General features: G+C 48.6%; 2 protein-coding genes and 1 non-coding gene across 6 annotated transcripts in view; all 3 read right to left on the bottom strand.

Annotated features, from left to right (window-relative positions):
- Positions 1-9775, bottom strand: part of MORF4L1 (mortality factor 4 like 1) — a 41689-nt gene extending 31914 nt beyond the window's left edge. For all 4 annotated transcript variants that reach the window (XM_090028955.1, XM_090028956.1, XM_090028957.1 and 1 more), the window contains exons 1-4: positions 9640-9775; positions 4551-4597; positions 3353-3420; positions 902-988 (exon numbers count right to left, since the gene is read on the bottom strand). In XM_090028955.1, coding sequence (XP_089885081.1) covers positions 902-988; positions 3353-3420; positions 4551-4597; positions 9640-9679 — 242 coding nt within the window. In that variant the 5' untranslated portion in view covers positions 9680-9775. The remainder of the gene's footprint in view (positions 1-901; positions 989-3352; positions 3421-4550; positions 4598-9639) is intronic.
- Positions 9776-10228: 453 nt separating this feature from the next.
- On the bottom strand, positions 10229-10301 carry TRNAK-CUU (transfer RNA lysine (anticodon CUU)). Its single transcript has one exon. It is a non-coding gene; the product is annotated as a tRNA-Lys (tRNA).
- A 2115-nt stretch (positions 10302-12416) lies between these two features.
- Positions 12417-21609, bottom strand: LOC149851994 (interferon-inducible GTPase 5-like). Its single transcript, XM_090029358.1, is given in 3 exon segments — positions 12417-14954; positions 16888-16951; positions 21394-21609. Coding segments are annotated over 3 exon segments (1338 nt in total). The 5' UTR covers positions 21463-21609; the 3' UTR covers positions 12417-13749.
- Between the last annotated feature and the right edge of the window lie 249 nt (positions 21610-21858).

Raw genomic sequence — 21858 nt, 5'->3', positions numbered from 1 at the left:
AGGAAGCCTGGCCAGCAGCTGAAGCATGACTCCAGCTGGCCAGGCTCCTGATTTGGGCGGCATCCAGTGATGCTGTGTGTACCCCCCACCCTTTTTGTTTGTTTGTTTTTTCGAGAAGGGGGTTGGGGGGGGAAACAAGACACAAAAACAACCCTTCACTGCAAAGTGTCAGTGCAGGGAACGCCTGCCTTTGCGGTGCGCATGAAGCCACAAGGCAGATCTGCGGCACCATGTACCACACATCCATGATCATCTGGATGTACCCAAGGGAACTTGCCTTAGTGAAGGCAAGCAGAAACCAAATCACAATGACAGGATGTGACTGTTTTTGTACTATCAACCATTTTTACTAGAAATAAATATGCATCAGAACTATTTCAGAAACAGCCACTCTAAAACAAAATGGAATAATACAACTCTAGGTTTTCTAAGTTTTTGCAACGACAAGTAATAAAAAGAGCATTCAACAAGTTCAAAGCAATTATAGCTGCCTAATAAGTGTGCTCATCTCATGATCTCATAATTTTCCGAAATATTTTTTAGGTGACCATCATGCAAAACTGACTTGATGGCAAGGATGCATAACTGGTATTTTCAGAGCTTACTAGCTATTCCTCAATCTATTTTATTTTTTTCCTTGAAGCTTGAAATGAACACCATCGTTTTTAATTTTAAAAAATTATATCTAGCAACCATGGACAAGCTCTTCTGACTGCTAAGTTATAAACATTTAGATATGGTCATATTACCAGTATCTAAAGAAGACTAGCAAAGAAGACATAATGACTAGCTGATCTCTGAAAGTCTTCTAAACACCAAATATTCCTGGACAGATAACTGATGAGCTGAGATTTGATCCTTATGTAATTTGCATGGGTTTTCTCCAACAAAAGATACCTACTGATTGGCCTTTTGAAGTTCTTTCTGTTTCTGCAGATTGGTATCCACGTATTTGAGAACTCTGCTTTCCGGAACCCATTCATCCCAGCTGGAAAAAAACAAAAACAAACCAAAAACGATCAAACCATCATAACAAAACAGTACACACAGAGATTATGTTCCCAATAATCAATTAACAGCTTCACAGAATTTGAGACTGAACTCTGCTTTTATAACAAGTCACGAGCTGGCCCAACTTAAAACATGTGTTCTCAGGTAAAATATACTCCCACCGACTGAAGTTCTAAATTTCTCCAGGGGGAAAATGAAATTCAGTTTTTTCCCCTAAGCAAATGGTTTCCCCAGTTTTGCTAATTTATGCAGCAAGATCCTGGTGTTTCACGGCAAGCTGTCAAGATTAGGATGCCAATGTGGTAAAAACAAGTTCTCTATGAAAGCACTGGAGTACAAGTGTTTCAAGAGTCTCAAGAAAAGGGTTTTCTTTAAAAAAAAAAAAGGAAAAAAAAACAAAAACCCAAAAACCTTGTTTTCAACTGTATATACACTAAAGGCTGTATCAGTTAGGACAGGGCCTTAGTGAAGGGTCTCAGCCACTATCTTTGCTCTCAACATTTTCATTGTTGACAGAAGCTTTCTAAACAAGCACACTATAACTGCATGCAATTGTACTATACAACATAATGAGAAAGTTACTTTTGTTTCCTCGCTAGCAAGGCTTGCAAAAACATTAAAAGCCAAGCAATTTAAAACTCATTTAATGTATTATTGAGGGCCATAACTTAATTATAAAGTCATAAAATTAAAAAGCCATACAGTCCCAGGTGTAGATGCTGCAGCAATGCCACCTTTAATGTAGTTAATTGGAAGCTTGAAGGCAAGAAAATAATCAGAGGCAGACAGTTAGTGCAAACGTGGGGAAAAAAAGAAAAGCAGAAAAAGAGTCATTTGACATAGCCAATGGCACACTCCTTTACAAATTAAGAAGAAAGGAGTGCATTCTCATCAATACCCAGAAGTTAAGATGAATTTAGGAGATGGAACCAGAGTTCCAAATGCATTATGACACCCAGTTAGCTGCTCACTGCTTTAAGGGAGCATTGCTTTCAGAATATCAGACACCAATACAAAGTTTAATTCAGACCTCACTGAATCTTGACACCATACACACAAAAGGCTTTCATGGGCTCAAGAGCATTCTTCAGGAGATGACACGGTAGTGTTTAGGTGAACCAAAACAGCTCTTTGAAATTACGCTCTGTCTCTCTCTCCCTGAAGTAGACTCCGAGTACGAAAAGGTGAAAATTCTATCAGCACTTTGGCAGGCACGGTTCTTTGGGTAAATCCGACACCCCTTATTAGACCAACTCAAAATAGTTGGAAAAATTCTTCTTTACAAGCTTTCAGGTACAGTTACCCTTCGTCAGGCAGAGGAAGCGTCAGAACTTTGACATTCAGAACCAAGTAATTATTGCCCCTACGCTCGTTTTTAGCAGAACGTATCACATCAGAAAGCCTGAGAAGAGTGGGGCGTGGAGAAATGCAACACAGCAACGCTGTCCAAAAAACAGGTAGTGGCTTGCATATAACAACAGGGACATTAAACTGGGATTTGATTTGAAAGATTTCAAAGCTGATCAGTCTTTGTAAACAAATGGATGCTCCTCTGTTCAGATTTAGGAAACTGGGAAAGAAGAACGTAAAATTATACCCACACCTGCAATCCCAGAAGCAAACACTTTTGGATTATTTGAAGTCCCCCATGATAAGTTCTCACTCTTTAGAATTTCCTCCTCTCCTCAATTCCCATTAGTTTTTTGCTTGCAAAAATAATTGCAGCCCCAATGGCACTGCTGCTGAAACTCATGGGAGGTAGGAAGTGAGGTAGAGACTGAAAAACCTATTAAAAACTTGTGATCCCTTCTCTAAGAAGAATCTTTTCTGATTAAGGCTACTCCTACTACTCAATACCCCTTAGCAGCAAAGCTTGGGTACAACAGACAGCCTTGTTTTTTTGTTTTTTAGTCAAAGTAGCACTCCACCTGACAAGCAAGCATTGCCCAACCTCATGATAAAAATAATGGTGTTACAGTTTTTCATAATCTCAGAATTATGAAAATTGTACCTAGACATGGTTAACCAGTGCATTGGACAGCTGCTAACAAGCAGCCTTGTTAGTCTAGTGAGACTAAGCCAGTTTGTCTACACAATCAAAGCTCAAGAGGAAATTTCTCTTTTGAACAAGATGATTATTTTAAGCAATGTTTGCTTTGTGTCATTTCATACTTAAATTTAAAGATTAGCTTGTTTAAGCTAATGTAGATCAGCAAAGACTGATCTCCAAGCTAAGAGCCTTCAGGTAACATGCTTGATAGTACCAGTCCCACTCCAGCTGGAGTGGGAACTTAAACTACAAAGGAAAATACAGTCTTGTTTTCAGAAACATAATACTTACTTTTTATTCCAACCACTGTAATGTATGAAGTATTTCACTTGTTTGTCCTTTATGGCAACCTTTACACACTAGAAAGACAAGAAATCTCTGTCAAAAAGTCCTAAAATGACTAGCTAAAACACAAGGATCCTCATGTAAGTTACTGAAATATTGGCCTATGATAGAGAAAGGTTTCCAATAAAAGTATTATTTGCTTTGTATTTCAGTTAAATATTTAAGGCATTGGGAGAACTATGCCTGCAGAAAAACTGCTACTGTGAGAAGGCTTAATATCTTCACTCAGAAGGAAGGGCAAAGACCTGAGCCAAAACAGAAGATAGCCGATTTTAAACTGCTGGGTAGCTAATGAGTTCAGGTCTTCATGGAGGCTATCCACTTTAGGACAGACTGCTTGCAGGACATCTGTGATTGTGTCCTGCTCTAAAAATCATCTTTTAAACCTCTACTCCCATCTGCCTCTGTCCTCCTCCCCAACATGCATTATTTTGTCCTAGGACTTAAGCATCTGAAGTAAACAGAAGGTCTTGAATTCCAAAAAGTAACTCATTTTGCTCTCCACCCAGATTATCAAACTATGTTAGAGATAGAAAACTTCTCTCAGAAGACCTTACTAGAAAGAAAATATTAACTGTATGGAAGGGGCTTCAGTAAGTTAAAAGCAAAGAAAAGATATCACATTTAACAACTAATGGATGGAAGTAAGATTGCAATAATGTTCATGATTAAACAGGAAGCCAAAACACGCAGGAAAACCAATTTATGACTTTAATATATTGTAACACCCACCTCTCCTCAAGATGTGTGGGACATATTTGGAACCAGTGAGTAGGCACTCTCACAATATTCATGAGCTCAGCAACATGAAAGTCTGACTCACGTTTTCACAAACACACAAGTCTATTAGCAATTGATTGGCCACCCTGCTCTAAGCAACCACCTACTGTCAGCATTACATGCCCGCACCAGAAAAAGTTATTTTTGATAGCAATACCCAAAAGTACCCGTGTCACACCACTGGTCACACTACAGTTCTTTTAAAAGGAAAAACAAAAGCAAGCTTATTGTTCTCTTGTCCGCCTTCTTCTCAGCCTATTTTGAATTCTCAGCTCAATCCAATCTACTGGGTAACTTGCCAACAGCCATTCTATTTTCAGATGGTTTTTCATTGTCCTCAGCAAACGTGAGAAGTCTGACATACCTTCGCTTCATAAAGGAGAGGTCCATGAAAGCACAGCACTCGTTCACCTGGAACACAGTTAGCAAAAAGAGCAGTCTGATTAGTCATATTAGCAAACAACGCTGCACTAAAAGTACTGCTGCAAGAGCCTGCCCAGCAGCAGCACAGTCCACCCTATGCTGAGCAATTCAGTGGCAACCAGGACTTCAGTTCAGAAACAAACTTGAATTCAAAGGTGAAATTCAACTCTGTGTGGAAGGCAGGTGTGCAAGAGGGGCTACCTCTGAGCAGCCACGCAGGAGCACCTCCACACCAACCACGTGTTTCTAGGCCGGCCAACACAAGGCCACATTGGAAGAGGCTGTGGACACCCCACTATCACTGGTTAGGCAGATGCAACATTCAAGTGGCACAGAGTGCTATGTTCTGCCCAGCCTAGGACAGCAGCCATGATAGACTTGCCCAGAAACCTTATTCCCCACTTCAGGCCCGACCCAGATTCCACCTCCGTCACCTCGTGGCCTTCCAGTTGAACAGGGCCATGAGACTCTGGCTTTGCATACACTTCAACCCAAGGGCACAAGAAGCAAATTGCTCAGCAGGAACACATCACTAAGGATGCAATGGAGCTGGATTGCTCAAGGCTTGGTTTAGTTACGCTTGGCTTAAGAAAAGGAACTTCCTCTCTTACCAATGCAGGGTACTGTCAAATGTTAAAGTTCTGGCCCACCGGTAACCTAATAAGAAGTCCCTTTATCCTGGCTGACGCTCACGACTTAACATTTCTATGGTCAGAGATACATACCAAGTGTCCTGCTCAAAGATATCATGTCTTTTTCCCCCACCCCCCACCCCAAAAAAGCAGGAAAAAAGGCATGTTGTATGTGATGGCCCAGAAGAAAAAAAAAAAAAAAAGGGAGATACTGTTCACCTTGTAGCTCACCTTTGAACAGGAAAGGATTGTTTTTACAGTGTTTGCTGCAATACAATCTTTTCTGTGCAATTGTTTAATAAGTGGAAGTCTAGTTTATCTAACACAAGATCCAAGGAGACAGATGTTTCCTCCCAAGTATTTCCTTATAAAGTTTCTAGCTTTGCTTGCTCATCCTCTCTCAGCACCCACACACAAAGATGTTTTTAAATCTATCTTTAACTGCACTGTCCATTTCCTTAATAATTTACTGCTGCCCTTTTCCACTCCATACTTCTTTCCTAGCTTCAACATAGTGGCATGATAAAAGGATTTTGGAGATGTCAGTGTAAATCCTAATCTGTAGAATTCACATACTCCCCAGGCTGGAAAAAAGGAAAACACACATTTTTTTAGGACAGGGAAAATCCAAGATAACAAAAAGTCTGTCCAGAGCGGTCAGAGACATCTGTATGCTGTTTACCAAGTCTAGTTTGACATTTCCAAGCTTTGAAACATATTTTCAGCAGGAAAACTACCAGTGAAGTTTTGTGCATTTATTACAACCGCTTTCATAAGTGATACTTAAAACTGAAAAGTAGTTACTCAGCATGCAACTCAGCTATGTCAGAGTTATGGTTACATTAATTCATCATACTCACATTAGGTTTTTGCACTGTTTGTTGATTCTACTGGAAAACATGCCCTGTTTACACACACACAAATTGCTCACTTTTGAAAGCTGTAAGTTAGGAACTCTATGTAAATATAGACCAAGAATACTTTGTAACCCAAAATGAATCCTTCCCTTCCCTTCCCCCCCCACCCCCACCCCCACCCCCAATCCACCACTATAATGAAATCAAAGCACACTTGGAAAAATTACAGGTACAGTTAAAATATGGGGAATGACTAGCTACACTATACTACTGCAGAAAAAGATCCGAGCATCACTGTGCATTACAAGCCAAGTATCATTCAACAGCATAATAAAGATGCAAAATAAATAAATACAAGCCCTATCCGACTAAGTATGCATTACCAAAAGCATCGCTGCAAGTCACAGGATGCGATTCGCCCCCTGTATTCTACACTTCAGAAGCGTCTCCTCAAGTACTGCATCCAGTTTGGGGTACTACACATTATAAGATGTGCAGACAAATTGGAGAATCAAGAAAATAATTAATATTATTAGCGGTCTATAAAACTTGACATACAAGGAAGGGCTGGAAGAATTGTGCATTTTTTTTCTTTTTAAATGGGGGTGGGATTTGCTATAGTCTTCAAATAAAAAGTTTTTATAAAAAGAGTGAAGTGATCAATGGTTCCCTTGTCCTGTCCCCACTGGACAGAGAAGTAACAGGCTTATGTTGCAACAAGGGATTTTTGGGTTAGATGTTAGGAAGAAGTTTCTAACTATGACCATAATTAGGCACGGAAACAAATGACCTAGAAAGGTTGCAGAAGTGCAGTCACTGGAGGCTTTTTAAGTGCAGGAGAAAACAAGCATTCACTGGGGTGGCTGAGAGACAAACAGTATTAAATTTGACCGGGGGTGGGGAGGGCGGGAGAGGGCACCAGTTCTCATGCCTACTCAACCCTTCTCCCCCACCCAACAACTTGGACTTCTCACTTGAACCTTTATATTCCCCACAGATATATAACCCGATTCAACCCTGCCAGGGAAGTATTCCTTTAACCTCAGCCAGGCCAAATCAGATGCCAATTGCTGGTTCCCATGAAAATGTCCCACACAGAATCTACTAAAGATACCCTAAGTCCAAGTGTAAATGTAAAGGTTACTCAGTCTCTTGTTTAAGCTAAAGTAAGAGAGCAGCATATCATATTTAAGACCTCTCAATACGTGCATTTAAGTGCCACCAGTCCTTCCACCTATCTAAGTTGCAACAAAATGCCCCTCTTTTAAAAAAAAAAAATCTTAAGCCATCTATAAAAAGCCATACATACTCCCTCTCACTTTCCCAAAATGTCTCAGCTAGAAGATCATCTCAGAGAAAGTAGATGATGGCTGCATTATGCGAGTCACCGTTAAAGAGAGACTCAACATGAAAATCATCTTTTAAAAACAAGTTACCGTTCCTCCATGTCTTGGATTAAAAATCCAATTGCCTTCTTACTGCTCATGTTCCATTTATTCTTTGTAGCCGGGGATAATCACTTACACGGTTTATTTTCAGAGTCTGAACATTTGAGTTTGGGCCATTACAGGGGATACAAGTTTAAACATAAGCAGTTTTTACTGCTCCCTCTCATTTTACATTTTTTCCTCCTCCAAGACTGTGAAAACTCTTATTTTTAGTCTTAGGGCCTTCTAAAAATATGGTTTTATAGAAGTTTCCTTTTCTGACCAAAGTTTTAAAATGCCCTAAATTACAAACCCGCTGCATTTCCCTCTCGAATTTTTATAAAAAATGTTGCACTCCACCCAATCCAATATTAGTGGAAGGATTGTAATGTAACATTTACCACAATCCTCTTGAAATTCCTGAGGTTTTCACACAATAGCCAGGCTCTACGCATCAAACCATGGGACGCAATGTTGATATGCGATTGAACATGGTTTTGAAAGGTTGCTACAAAGTATGTAAAATTACTTGCTTTTTTAACCAGCTCCCTACTTTAACCATCTATAGCAAATGGCTTTTTAGAAGCCAGAAACGCTATTATACAAAATGCTGCTCAGAAGCAGACCAGACTTAGCTAATCTCCTGAGTTTTCATCTATCAGCTACATTTAAATCAGATCTTATATAATAAAACCCTGGATCTTTCAAGACACTGTGTATGTTGTGTTATATCCTAATTGGAATTAAGACTTCATGCTTCAAAAAACAGGGGTTGTGATGCCAAGAGTCCACTATAGTTACAGCAGTGCTCTAAGTCACCATTATAATGACCACACTGTATTTTCCAATATCCTTAAGTCAGATTTAATAAAAGGCCTATTGTAAAGCAGGAGTCAAGACCCTAACAGGATTATCTTTTAAAACATATTAAGTAAATGCATACTTCCCAACCCAACAAGTAAAAAATCCTTGCAGTTCTACTAAAAAGGAAAGTTTGGTCTCCAGCAGATTATTTTGCCACATCCCAGTGAGAAAACAAAATATAAGCTCATTTTCAGGGGAGCAGAAACGCCCTCCCCTTTCCCCCCAATGCTCACAGATGAACTGAGAACTGTGGGGAAGGAAAAAAAACCGCAGACAGAGAGGATATTAACTGAGCTTTGGCATCTGATCAAGACAAAAAAAGAGAGAGCTGTAGCCATCAGACTGCCTGGGAGGGAGTCCAAACCTGGCTGAACTAAGGGCCTCGTTGAAAGCCTCCCAAGCGCTGCAAGCTCCTGTAAAATGGAGCGTCTAACCGCTTCCCTGGGCAGATGCTCCCCAAGCCGGGCGCTGGGCAGGCAGAGTGGGTCCAGGGGCCCTGCTGCAGCACCTGGCCATAGGTATGGGACACGTACCCGCTGCAAGCGAGATGGAGCCGCCTTGCCTCCAGCAGCCGCTGCTTCATCTTCCCTGAGAAATGCCATTCCCTTTGTTTCTGGTGTAGCGCGTGCCCTCCCCACCCAGCGCACAGGTTGCGGATAGACCGCAGCCGGTGGGGAACGCGGGGCTGTGCCCCAGGCGCTGGCAGCACGCACCAGGGGCTTGGTGTGGGGCGACGGCGGGGGATCGGCCCGTGCCGGTCTCCTCGCCCCGACACGGCCCTGCAGCTCCCAGCATCCTGCTGCCCAGCCTACACGCAGGCCCACCAAACACCCCCCACGCCCAACCTGCTCCTCACCAAATACAGCTTCCCAAACACCCTGCCCCCCAAACACCCCTCACCCCCCCACACCCACCCTGCCCCCCAAATATACCCCCACACCCACACTGTCCAATACAGCCTGTCACCCACCCTGCACCCACAAACACCCCCACATCCACCCTGCCCCCAGTACACACCCATCTAGGCCCTCACCAGATACACCCCCACCCACCCTGCCCAATTCAGCCCCCCCAACCATCCAGCCCCCCCAAATACATCCCCCACCCAGCCTACCCCTCACCAGATGCACCCTTCCACCACTCTGCCCCCCAATACACCCCCACACGCACCCAGCCTCCAATACCCACCCAGCCTGCCCCCCCAAGGACACTCTAGCTCCCCAGACGCCCCCGCTGGGCCCCGCACTCACCCTCCTGGAATTTGGGCTTGGGGTCCTGCTTGGGCGCCATTTATAAGTGACGCTCCCGCCGCCGCCGCCGCCCCCCCCGGGGCCTCGCGCCTTCCAGCCGGCCCCCCTTCCCGGCGCCGCTTTGCGCAGGCGCGAGCCACCCGCAGGTGTGCCGGGATTTGTAGTCCAGCCGGCAGGCACCGGAGCCGCTCTGCGCAGGCGCAGTCCGCCCGGCCTGCTCCCCCCCGGCGCTGCTCTGCGCAGGCACGGCTTGCCCTGAGGCATGCTGGGGCTTGTAGTCCTGGGCGCTCTCCCACCTAGGCTGCAGGAGGAAGGGTCTGCAAAGCGTGCTTCCAGCAGCCAGTTAGTGTGTGCATACCCTCTGCGCTAGCACTGTGGGTGGGCATTGCTCCCCCTGAGCTCCCGGGCACGCTCTAGGGTTGCACGTGGAAAGCCTTCGGCTCCATTTGACCTTGGTTTGTGCCTCCAGCAGGAGTGCGGGCAGCCGCATTAAGGGTTTGTACAGTGCTTTAATGCCCTTAGAGGCGTGATTCACTGGGTTACAAAATGGATTAAGGAAAAGGGAGGGGAAAAAGAGAAGAAAAGTATTCGCCCAACGTGGGGCTCGAACCCACGACCCTGGGATTAAGAGTCCCATGCTCTACCGACTGAGCTAGCCGGGCACTGGTCAAAAAACCCGCGGTAGTTCCACCTCCTCCCTCTCTTGTCCATATGTGTAAGGACATGTATTAAATTGGGTTTTTCCTAGAGTGCCTGGCAGTGCCCCACCATTCCCCCAGGACAGGGGAAACCATGATGCAGTGCCAGGGCACTTGGCTGTGATGCTGAAGAGCTGTGCTGACCCCTGCAGGACAAAAGCCAGGGTTTTAATTCTCACTGGGTGCGTCTACACATTCATTAATGCACAGTAGTTATATATATTCAATATATATATAATATATTAGTATATATTAAATATATGTCTATTCATTTATGGAAATATTTTTTGCAAAAAAAATATAATGCGCAGTAGTTGCTACACATTTACTTTAGTACTTGTTTAATAAAGTACTAAACTAAATGTGCAGTAAGTCCAGCTGCTGCACAGTAGCCCTGGCAAATGCCTTTTTTATAAGGCTCCCATAAGTAATGGAGCCATCGGGGAGGTGCTGGGGCTCAAAACGAAAGGGCTGGGAGGCCAGGCTGGGTATGGCAGGTGGTGGGGCATGGAGGCTGGGGTCACGCTGAGCTGCTAGGTGTTCCCACAGCCAGGACGAGGACAAGCTGCTGGGCAGGAGGGATCTGGCTGAGCCACAGTGCCACAAAGGGACATGGCGGGAGTGTGAGGGACAGAAGCTGTGGGTGCCATGGAGGGAGCAGAAGGCCTGTGGCATTGGTGGAAGATGAGATGCGTGGCCAGCAAGGCCGTAGCCTCAGGGCTGCAAGGGAAATGGAGGGGACAGAAAGAGCCCAGGTGAGGGGCTGGGGAGGGACATAAGGGGCTGTAGAGGGCCAGCCCTGGGGTGGTTCAGGGTGACACAAAGGGACTGAGGGGTCAGGCAGAGGTGTTGGGGGAAACAAAAGGGATGAGGCTCCAGCTGGAGGGCTCAGGGGTCCGGGCAGGACTGGGATCAGGCTGTGGTGGCAGCAGCTGTATAAAACAGAGGGCTGGGCAGGTGCAGGTACAGCACAGAGGAGACAGAGCACCCTGGGGGGAATCAAACGGAGGCTGTGTGGGACTCATGGAGGGGCCAGGCGCGGGGCTGTGCATTGGTATTAGGCCGGTGATATTTGTGACATGCTATTTCCTCTCCCCTGCCATAGTGTCTGACCAGTGCCAACTTGCGGGACTATGCCAGGCAGTGAATGGCCTGCTTAACCCAAAGTCTCTGCACCCAAAAACAGTTGCCTACAGCAGCACACCGTGGTAAGTTTGCCACCAGCTTTGCAAATAGTCACCTGTATCCAGCCTGGCTTGGGGAGACCAGGTTTGGGAAGCTCAGTCTGGTGTTGCTTTTGTGGATCAAGTTAAATGGCTGTCATCTGTGCTTGGGGACACGGGCGGCCGGTTGTGAACTGGAACCATTTCATCCTGACTTGGAGGCTGGAATGGTAGTGAGCAGCGGTGACACCCCATAACCAGCTGGAGGAAGGCACAGGGCTCTTTCCTCCCTTGCAGCACCAGATAGTTGCACTTTGGGGCCAGCCAGGGCACTGCACATGGGGCCAGTTCTTAAAAACAAGGCCTCAAAGCTTGGAGCTGACTCCTCATTTCTGAATGCCTGTACCCACAGTGGGACTCCAGTCCCATGGCTCTGATCCCAGGCTTGTTGTAAGCTGGCCCTGGAGTGTTTGGGGCCTGACAAGACCCACACACTTGTGGCGTGGCAGGCTAGATCTGGCTTAGAAAAGTACTGGGCAGATGGGGAATTCAAGGTTTCTGCTGCCTAGGTGAGTCTGGTTTATCCCAAGAGAGTGCTTAAGGGATAGGCACAGGAGAGGTAGAGGTTGCTATGGGGTGGGCTAGTAATGGAAGGGAAAAGGAGCAAGGCAGGAGGTTTGTGCTGGAAGGAGGAGTGTGTGTGCGCCGCTGCTATTTGCCTTTTGATTTAGGAGGGGAGCAAGTGCCCCTCATGGCTCTTCCAGGTGTTTTTAGCCAGGGACCAGGCAGGTTTCTCACCATCTTCTCTGCTTGAAGGACCAAGCACTGACCTGTTGTGCCCATGGTGACATGACCAACCCAAAGCAGGGTCAGAAAGCTTGTCCCAATGAACCCCAGTACTCTGCAGGAATGGTTATAAGGAAACTTTAATGTAAATCTTAATTTGAGAATACAGACAGTAAATACAGAGCAAGACAAGCCATGTCTAACCGTGATTATTACAGCCTCAAATGGTAAAATGCTCGTGCGTTCTAATACCTGGAACAGCAAGAAAGCAATCCTGGACTCTTCACAACCACTAGCAGTTGATTTACTGATTAACTCCACGCATGCTAACACGGCCTAAATTATTCCTCCAAAGCATCCGAAGACGTACAGAAGCTCCCCCCACCCAGGCATGGGGTTTTGCTCTCTTCCATCTCCAAGCAGAGGCAGATGTGGGGGAGCAGGGGGTGCCCGGGGGGGTCTTTCCCCGAGGTTAATGGACACTCCCCCGTGTGTTCCCGGGGCAGCCTCACTGCACTCCACTCCCTGCTTCATTTTCTCCAAAGCTGTCCAGCAGGAGTGTCAGACTCGGTGCCTAGGCTGCATCTGGACACTGGGGCTCCTCAAGGGCCAGATCAGCGAGGGCCAGATCAGCTCCTTGAGGGCCAGATCGGCGAGGCAGCACTAGTGAGGTGAGTGGTGGAGGCAGCCGTGGGTTTCACGCAGCCAGGTGACACCTGAGGCTCAGTTCCCTGGATTGCAGTGGCAGGCCTGCCCCCAGGCACCCTGCCCCTCTCCCAGCCGTATGGGTGGATCTGGCCCATAGGCCTTCAGTTTGAGAGCCCTGTTCTGCAGATTCAGGCACCTGCTGTCTCGGGAGGAACTGGAGAGAGACGCTTGTTGAGAAGAGCTCCCCTTAGGACAAGTTCAAAGTGTCTCTGGGCCCAAACCACACCGCCTTCCAAGCAGTGACTACTGGACATGGGCTGCTGATGCAAACAAAATGCGGGTCACTGCAATTAAAGTATGGTGTAGTTTTGGTAAGAAAAGAAGGGCCCAGGCTGGGACCTGCAAGGAGGCAATATCAGAGCCTAGGAATCCTGAAAGCTGGATACAAAACTGAATGATTATTAAGAGAAGAAAAGGCTCATGCCGAGGTGATGGCCCCATGGCAGAGATGGCCAAGCTCATGGTGATGTGCGGGAGTCTCTGATCACCCCGTGACTCCCTCAGGCTCCACCATTGGCCTTGGTTGGTGTCAAGTCCAGAAGCAAAGCAAGCCCAGCACGGAGGAGGAAAGCTGCTCAAGGAAACAAGATGCCTGCTGGGATTGCTGTCACAGCCCAGGGCAGAAGAAACACGTGGCTGGCTGCTGGCAGCTCTCCCAGGAATGGGGCAGCAGGGGAGAAAGTGCTAAGGGGTTTTCACTTTGTTGCATCCCTCTCACACAGCCAGCGCTGGCCTTTTGCTGATTTACAGGCTTATCACTCCAAAGCCTTTTCCAGCACACTCATGGCATCATCAGCAACAGCATTCAGGAAACCCTTCAGCAAAATGTATGTGGTAGCGCAAGAAATGGTGCCTGATACCACAGAACCTACCACGGGACCCACCACAGGGAGGATATTCTTGAAAAGCAAAGTGTATTTCACTCCCCCACCTACCGTCTTGGACAGGAGCTTAATGACGAGATCTTTTGTGATTTCATGGGCCAGGGGGGACTTTATCACAGCTCTCAGCTCTTCAACAGGCTTGTTTGTGAGGCTAGCAATCTTTTCAAGGGAATTGCTATCCAGGCCAAAGTCCTGGCAGTACTGTTTCAGGGCTGACATCAGGAGAACTACATCACAGACAGTAGAAAAGCCTGGCAGAGGAACTGCACCGGCTCCTAAGGAAGCTAAACTCGTCAGCCATACCTGTTTCATCAAGTATTTCTTCTTCTCCTCCAAGATTTCTTTAGAGAGGTTGGGCAGGGAGCGGAGAAAAGCTAATCGCTTGTAACTGGGGAGCTCGTGCACTAGAGTCTCCTGCAGCCTGGGAAAATCATACTTGCTAGTGCACCAGTTTGAGACAAGAAAAACCTGTCGGAAATCCACCCTTCCTTTCTGCAGGTTTTCCATGCAATTATCTCAGATTTTGTTCAGGATCACATCCTCAGCGTACTGTAGTGGGCGTGAAGCAGAAGGTTTCTTCAGACATCCAGACTGATCGTACAGTCTCCGCTCGTTTTTCAAATCCTGATCCACCTTGGAGCGCACAAAGTAAAAGTGCTTCCCCAGTCTCTGGATCTCACGGGCCAGTTTGATGTCGTACTCTTTGAAGCGCGTGCCGGAAATGATGATGAAAAAGTCATAGCGATCGAACGACACCTGTTGGAGGTATGTGTCTGCTTGAAATGTTTGTGTCCCAATTCCTGGCAGGTCCCAGAAGATGACATTGGGATATTGAGGGTGAGGGAAACGAGCAGGCTTAGATGTTGTTTCTGTCACTCCTGTGGCAGCTGCGTCCTTATCTCCATCCTCCACACCACGCATGGCGTTGACAAAGGATGACTTGCCAGAGCCTGTGATCCCTGTGATGGCAATGTTGAGATCCACCTTGTCTGCACTGCACAGAACCTCTTGGGCTTTTGAGGCTGCTGCCACAAGGTCTCCTTCCTGTAGTGCAGCCTTCAGTTCCTCCTGCAGTTCTGGGGGGATAGAGGAAAAGGCTTCAGGATCTATATTCTCACCAGCACCAGCCATGGCAGCTCCTGTAAGGTGCTCTGGAGCCTGGGGGGAGGAAAGAAAAGGTTTTCGTTAGGGTTGACTGGCTCCTAGCAGGAGGGAGGGGAGCTGAGCTGCAGGGCGGGTGCTTCAGTGTTCCCAGCTTGGGCTGATCAGGGCAGCAATTACCCCGGCCATCCCCCCGGTGGGGGCTCAGATTCACAGCCCAGTGTGAGAGCAGTGATCCCATCCAGCCCCCAAATGGCTTTCCTGGGAGGGCACTTGCTCTAGGCACAGCTTGGAAGTGGGGCCACCTCCTGCTGCAGAGCCAGCCCAGTCCAGTCCTGGCTTGTGGAGGGAGGGCCAGCAGCAAGGGGTCTGGAGACTGTGGGGAAGGGTCCTGACACTTCTCACCCTGGCCTTCAACTCAGGCTCCCCTCTACCAGGCTCCGCCTCCCTGGGCAGCACAACCTCCCCTGAAAGGACTTTCAGAGGTTGGTGGGTCTCTGGCATCGCAGCCCCATCACTTCACGAGGCAGTGAGCTCCTGTGATGCCCTGCTGCCAAGCAAGGTGGATAAAAATCAATGATTTTTTTAAAATAAAAAAAATTTTTTTTATTTAAATCATATTTTTTCATTTAAATTGTATTTTTTTAATTTAATAATGATTTATTTATCTTTTTTGTTAAGATCCTTTTTAAAAAAAATAAATCAAAACTGTCTTTACATATGTTCATGTTAAAGCTCAAAGATATCATCATGGAATGGGGATTATAACCTCTAATTATGTACTATTTGAGACAATATATTTATGTAAGCTTTTTAAAAAAGTTTTATAAATAGGTCACAACAGGCCATGGATGATAATAGGGGCCCGATTTTATGAGGTTCCCAGAAGCTCCTGTATAGACTAGTGAAGATTAAAGAAAACCACTCTACCCCAGTGGGACTCAGTGCTCAGTCCAGAACAGGCGTGGGCAAAATATTAGGGCTGTGCGAAATTTCACTGACCATTTAATTCCAACACTGTTTCGACCAATTTTGAGGTTGAAACAGCAAAATCAGAACAAAACAAAGACTGTCGAAATAGCCTCAAAACAAAATGAGGCTGGTCGAAACATTTCAAAAGTTGAAATGTTTCAACCATGGCGCTGGGGATGGGCAGTCAGTCCAGCTGGGCTGACTTCCCATCCCTGGCGCAAGGTCTGGCAGGGGGTGGGGAGGCAGTCCAGCTGGGCTGCCTCTCCATCCCCCATGCTAGATCCCACAGGGAGGCCAGAAAGCAGCCAAGCTGGGCTGACTTCTGCCCCTGGTGTGATCTAGTACAGGGGATGGGAAAGCAGCCCAGCTGGGCTGACTTCTCATCCCCAGCAAAACTCAAAACAGCGTCAAAACAGCCTTTCTGTTTTGATGGAATGGAACAGCTGTTTCGACTCGAAATGAAATTTGATACAAAACACTGTTCAGTCGAACTGTCAAAACTCAAGGTGAAAAAGAACGGTGCTGTTTCTCACAGCCCTACAAAATACATAGCTGTGGAAGCAATACATACATAGGAAGCAAAAAGAAGGTGCAAGGTAACCTAGGGTGCCTTTTAACACTTGGGTGGAAGTGCAGAGAGCAGTGCAGAGCCCATGCCCAGTGGGGCACACTGGGCAGGGTGTGGGTATGAGGAAAAGTGGGGGGCGTGGGGACCCCCAAATGCTCCCCCATGATGTGCATCCCCCGCTGCTGGCAGTAGCAGCAGCAGCTGGTGGGGGGCTCAGGGCACTGGCAGCAGGCAGCATACACCATACATACACGCACACACACACACCATACATACAAGCTAAGACTTTCTTTTTTAATTATTATGCAATCGCCTCTATACAGACTATGCAAACACAAATCATGACAAAAATATTTTTTTTTGTCTACCTTGCTGGACCTGGTCCTGGCCACAGGGGATGACCTGGTGAGGGGACTGCAGGTCCTTGACCACCTGGGCAATGTCAAAGAAAAATCTTTGATTTCAGCTGCCGATGGCAAAAAGGTCAAAAGGTTAACATGACATATTTCGTCATCATAGTTCCGTATTCAGCCCTCCCCCAGCCTAAATGTTAAATACATGCGCAGTCAACCTTGCATGAAACCTGAGCAGAAGTAAGAAACACGCAAAGTCTGCTCACAGTTATAATTGGCAGTCCTGTAATTATTCAAGCCTGGTGTGTTGTGATTGGCTACCTGAAAACCTTTAATTTTGGAAAGATTTCCGCCTTCTGCGGAGACCTCCACGCACACCCAGGAGTCATAGTCAGCGGCCTGGCCAGTTGTTGACCCCTCCCCACCTGCGGACAAAAAATTTCAGGTGTTGTATCCGAATTTTTGTCGGCCCGTCCGTTCTCACCAAGAGCTCACGAACGTCTTTGAACCAAAGTTACCTGTACGCTTTGCTGAAAATCTGCACCAAGCAGTTTATAATCTCTGCAATAGAAAAGTATCTATGAGCTGAACTAAACTTCCTCTTTTTCACTGTGTAACCACGACTTCCTTGCTACGCTGCAAATCTTCTGTAGTGTAAGTAACAATAAATCTTTAACCAAAACGCATTTAAACTCCCTGACTCCTCTTGCTTTTCCACCTGTAGGACCACTGTATCGTACCCACGTCCAGCCGGTCGTGCCGACCCAGGCTCGCAGGTCAAGGGTGCACCGGTCCTCGGATGCGACAGGCAATAGCAATCATCACCTGCTGGATTTCACTATCCAACGCAGGGCGTCAAGGGCTCACACCAAGGCTAAAGCCCTTGACTTCAGAAAGGCCAACTTCAATGAGCTTAGGAGACTAGTGGGGGAGGCACTGAGGGCCCAGAAGGTAAAGGAGATGGGAGTCCACAAGGGATGGTCATACCTTAAGGGGGCCATCCTCCAGGCCCAAAGGATAACAGTACCTGAGAGAAGCAAGGAGGGTAAGAGTGCTCAGAAACCCCCTTGGCTCAGCAAGGGCATTCAGCAATGCCTGAGGACTAGAAGGGGGGTATACAACCAGTGGAAAAGAGGAGCTATCACCAAGGGGGAGTACTCCTCCTTGGCCTGTGAGTGTAGAAGGGCTCTTAGGAAGGCCAAGACAGAGATGGAGTTCAGGCTAGCATCCAGGATTAAGGACAACAAAAAGTCCCTTTTCAACTACTTTGGGAGCAAGAAGAGGGAACCAGACGATGTAGGGCCCCAAGATGCAAACGGTAATCTTGTGGTTACGCCAGACAAGAAAGCTGATATTTTGAACAGTTTCTTTGCCTTTGTTTTCTTGAACAGGGACCAGGACATCCCATCTACCAGAGGTAGGGACAATCTCAGAGATAGCTCTGTCAGGCCTTGGGTCAGTGCAGATGTAGTTAGGGATCTGCTAGAAGGGCTGGACATTTTTAAATATGCAGGTCCAGATGCCCTCCACCCAAGGGTGTTGAGGGAACTGGCAGGGGTCATCGCAGAGCCCTTAGCCCGGCTGTATGAGCATTCGTGGTCATCTGGCCAGGTGCCAGGGGATTGGAAACTGGCTAATGTGGTCCCGATTTTCAAGAAAGGGAGGAAGGAGGACCCAAGTAACTAGAGGCCTGTAAGCCTCACCTCGGTGCTCAGGAAGATCTTGGAGGGGATCTTCAAGGAGCACATTTGTGGAGGGCAGCAGGGGAGATCATACTCAGGGGCAATCAGCATGGGTTCATCAAAGGCAGGTCCTGCCTGACCAACCTGGTTGCCTTTTATGACCAAGTACCTAAATCCTTGGATGAAGGTGTCACCATGGACATAGCCTTTCTGGACTTCAAGAAGGCCTTTGACACTGTCTCTCACCCCATCCTCATCAATAAATTAAGCCACTGTGGCATTGATGCCTGTACAGTTGGATGGGTAAAAAACTGGCTGATGGGGCACACCCAGAGAGTGGTGGTGGACAGGTTGTACTCAACCTGGTAAGATGTGAACAGTGGGGTCCTCCAGGGCTCGGTCCGAGGTCCACACTGTTTAACATCTTCATCAGTGACTTGGATGAAGGGGTGGAAAGCAGCTGTCCAAGTTTGCTGATGACACTAAGATGTGGGGCGAGGTGGACACACTTGAAGGGAGAGAGAAGCTGCAACTAGATTTAGACAGACCAGAAAAGTGGGCAGACGAGACTAGGATGGGGTTGAACGTAAATAAATACAGGGTGCTGCACCCTGGGAGAAGGAATCCACAGCATACATGCAGGCTGGGGGGCTCCCCTCTTGAAAGCACAGAGGTAGAAAGGGATCTTGGAGTCATTATTGACTCCAAGATGAACATGAGCTGCCAATGCCAGACCGCAGCCAGCAAGGCCAGCCAGACCTTGTCATGCATCCAAAGGTGCATCTCAAGCTGGTCCAGGGAGGTGATCTTCCCCCTTTATGCGACTTTGGTCAGGCCGCAGCTGGAGTACTGCATCCAGTACTGGGCACCGCACTTCAAAAGGGATGTGGCCAGCATGGAGAGGGGTCAGAGGAGAGCCACCCGTTCGGTGAGAGGGCAACAGGGCAGGCCCTGCGAGGAGAGACTGAGGGACCTGAACCTGTTCAGCCTCAGCAAGAGGAGGCTGAGGGGGGACCTGGTGGCTGCCTACAAACTCATCAGAGGAGATCAGCAGCAAAGAGGTAGAGCCCTTTTCTCCCCAGCACCACCTGGGGTGACGAGGAGCAATGGTAATAAGCTGATGGAGAATAGCTTTAGAAAATAGGTTAGAGATCAGGAGGCAATATTTTACGGTCAGGGCATCCAGAATATGGAACCAGCTTCCCAGGGAAGTGGTCCTCGCCCCTCCCTTGGGCAAATTCAAAGAAGTTAGATGATCACCTGTCTGGGGTCTTGTGAACCCAGCATTCATTCCTGCCTGTGGCAGGGGGTCAGGCTAGATGATCTCATCAGGTCCCTCCTGACCCCAGCTACTATGAAACTATGAAATTAAAATCTGTTATAGTAGGTGCTTGACTTTTAGTGTATGATTTGGTTTTTTTCTGGTTCTAAAATGGCAATCCCCCCTCCCAAAAAGAGTTTTTGGAGAACAGACTGAGAGGGGCAGGTGGGAGTGGGGCTGCAGCCATGGTGCAGGGTAGAGCTGCTCCCTGAGGAGAGCCAGGCTGGGGCCAGGGTCGTGGCCATTGTGTGGGGTAGAGCCATGCCCCAAGGAGAGCGGGGCTGGGGCTCAGGCCACAGCCATGTTGTGGGGTAGAGCTGCACCTTGAGGAGAGTGGGGCCGGGGCTGGGGCCACAGCCACTGTGTGGGGTAGATACGTGCCCCAAAGAAAGTGGGGCTGGGCTGGGGCTAGGCCCACAGCCATGTTGCGGGGTAGAGCCACCCCCTGAGGAGAATGGGGCCGGGGCCAGGGCCAGGGTTGCAGCCATCATGAAGGCTAGAGCCATGCCCCAAGGAGAGCAGGGCTGGGGCACAGCCATGGTGCAGGGTAGAGCCACGTCCTGAGGAGAATGGGGCCGTCGGGTCCAGAGTCGCGGCCATGTTGTGGGGTAGAGCTGTGCCCTGAGAAGAGCAGGGCCAGGGCTGCAGCCACGTTGCGGGGTAAAGCCGTGCCATGAGGAGAGGAGCAGTGAGTAAAAGCCATGCCCTGAAGGCAGTGTCGGCAGGGCCATGGTACAGGGTACAGCCGCACCCTGAGGAGAACGGGGCCAGGGTCACGGCCATGTTGTGGGGTAGAGCCCTGCCCTGAGAAGAGCTGGGCCGGGGCCACAGCCATGGTACAGGGTACAGCCGCACCCTGAGGAGAGTGGGGCCAGGGCCACAGCCATGTTGTGGGGTAGAGCTGTGCCCTGAGGAGAGCGGCAGTGAGTGAAAGCCGTGCCCTGAGGGGAGTGTCGGCAGGGCCACAGTGCGGGGTACAGCTGCACCCTGAGGAGAGCAGGGCCAGGGCCAAGGCCATGGTGCAGAGTACAGCCGAGCCCTGAGCAGAGCGGGGCCAGGGCTCCAGCCATGCACAGGGTAAAGCTGTGCCCTGAGGACAGCGGAGCTGTGGTGACAGCCGGCCATGGTGTGGGGTACACTCTGCCATGAGGAGAGCGGCGGCGGGCATACGCCACACCCCGAGGGCAGCATCGACACGGCCATGGCGCGGGGCAGAGCTGAGGAAAGCGGGGCCGGTGCCGGGGCCATGGTGGCAGGGAGAGCCGTGGTGTGGGGAGGCCACAGCAGGGCTCTAGAGCTGTGGTCTCAAAGTAGCGGCAGGTGGGAGCTGTGGCCTGAGGGAAGCAGGGCTACGGCCATGGTGCAGGGTAGAGCCATGCCCCGAGGAGAGCGGTGGCGGGGGTATGGCAGTGGGCAAGAGCCATTGCTGACAGCTGGAGGAGATGCGGGCAGCGTACTCCACGCCGTCCTTTCCTCCTCCCATGCCTGGCAGCATGGCTATGCCCCCCGTAGACCTACCTGCAGGGAGCTGCAGTGCTGCTTTTCACCCTGCCTGGCTGCTGTGTGCGTGTGTGCACGTGCACACATATATAACCTCCTGGTGTGAGACCGCCCTGCTATGACAGCCTGCGTTTTCCGGTCCTTCTGCTCCAGGCTCAGAAAAGCCAAAGCCCCGCCCTTGCCCAACCTTTGCAACCCTTTCTCTCTGGCGCCTGCAAATCTCCTGTCCTTCCGGAAAGCAGGCGAGCTAAAACTGTTATCTGTGGAATGCAAGGGCACCGCTCGGAGAGAGAGAGGAGGAGGGAGGAGGGAGAGGCGGGGCCAGCGGGTGGGAAATCACTGACAGTGAAACTGCCCGGGGTATAAAGATCTCGCTGTTGCAGGGGTAGGGGCACGGGATTTGAGACCATACAGTCTCCCTGCGCCTTTTACTTGAGCTCAAATAAACTCTGTCTGCTTCTCCCCCAGTGTGTTTATTTGGCG

The sequence above is a fragment of the Crocodylus siamensis genome, chromosome 15 (assembly GCF_052110815.1).
Source record: "Crocodylus siamensis isolate JL-2025a chromosome 15, ASM5211081v1, whole genome shotgun sequence".
Classification (NCBI taxonomy): domain Eukaryota; kingdom Metazoa; phylum Chordata; order Crocodylia; family Crocodylidae; genus Crocodylus; species Crocodylus siamensis.
Note: the sequence above shows the minus strand (reverse complement) of the source record. Positions and strands in the feature narration are given on the sequence as shown.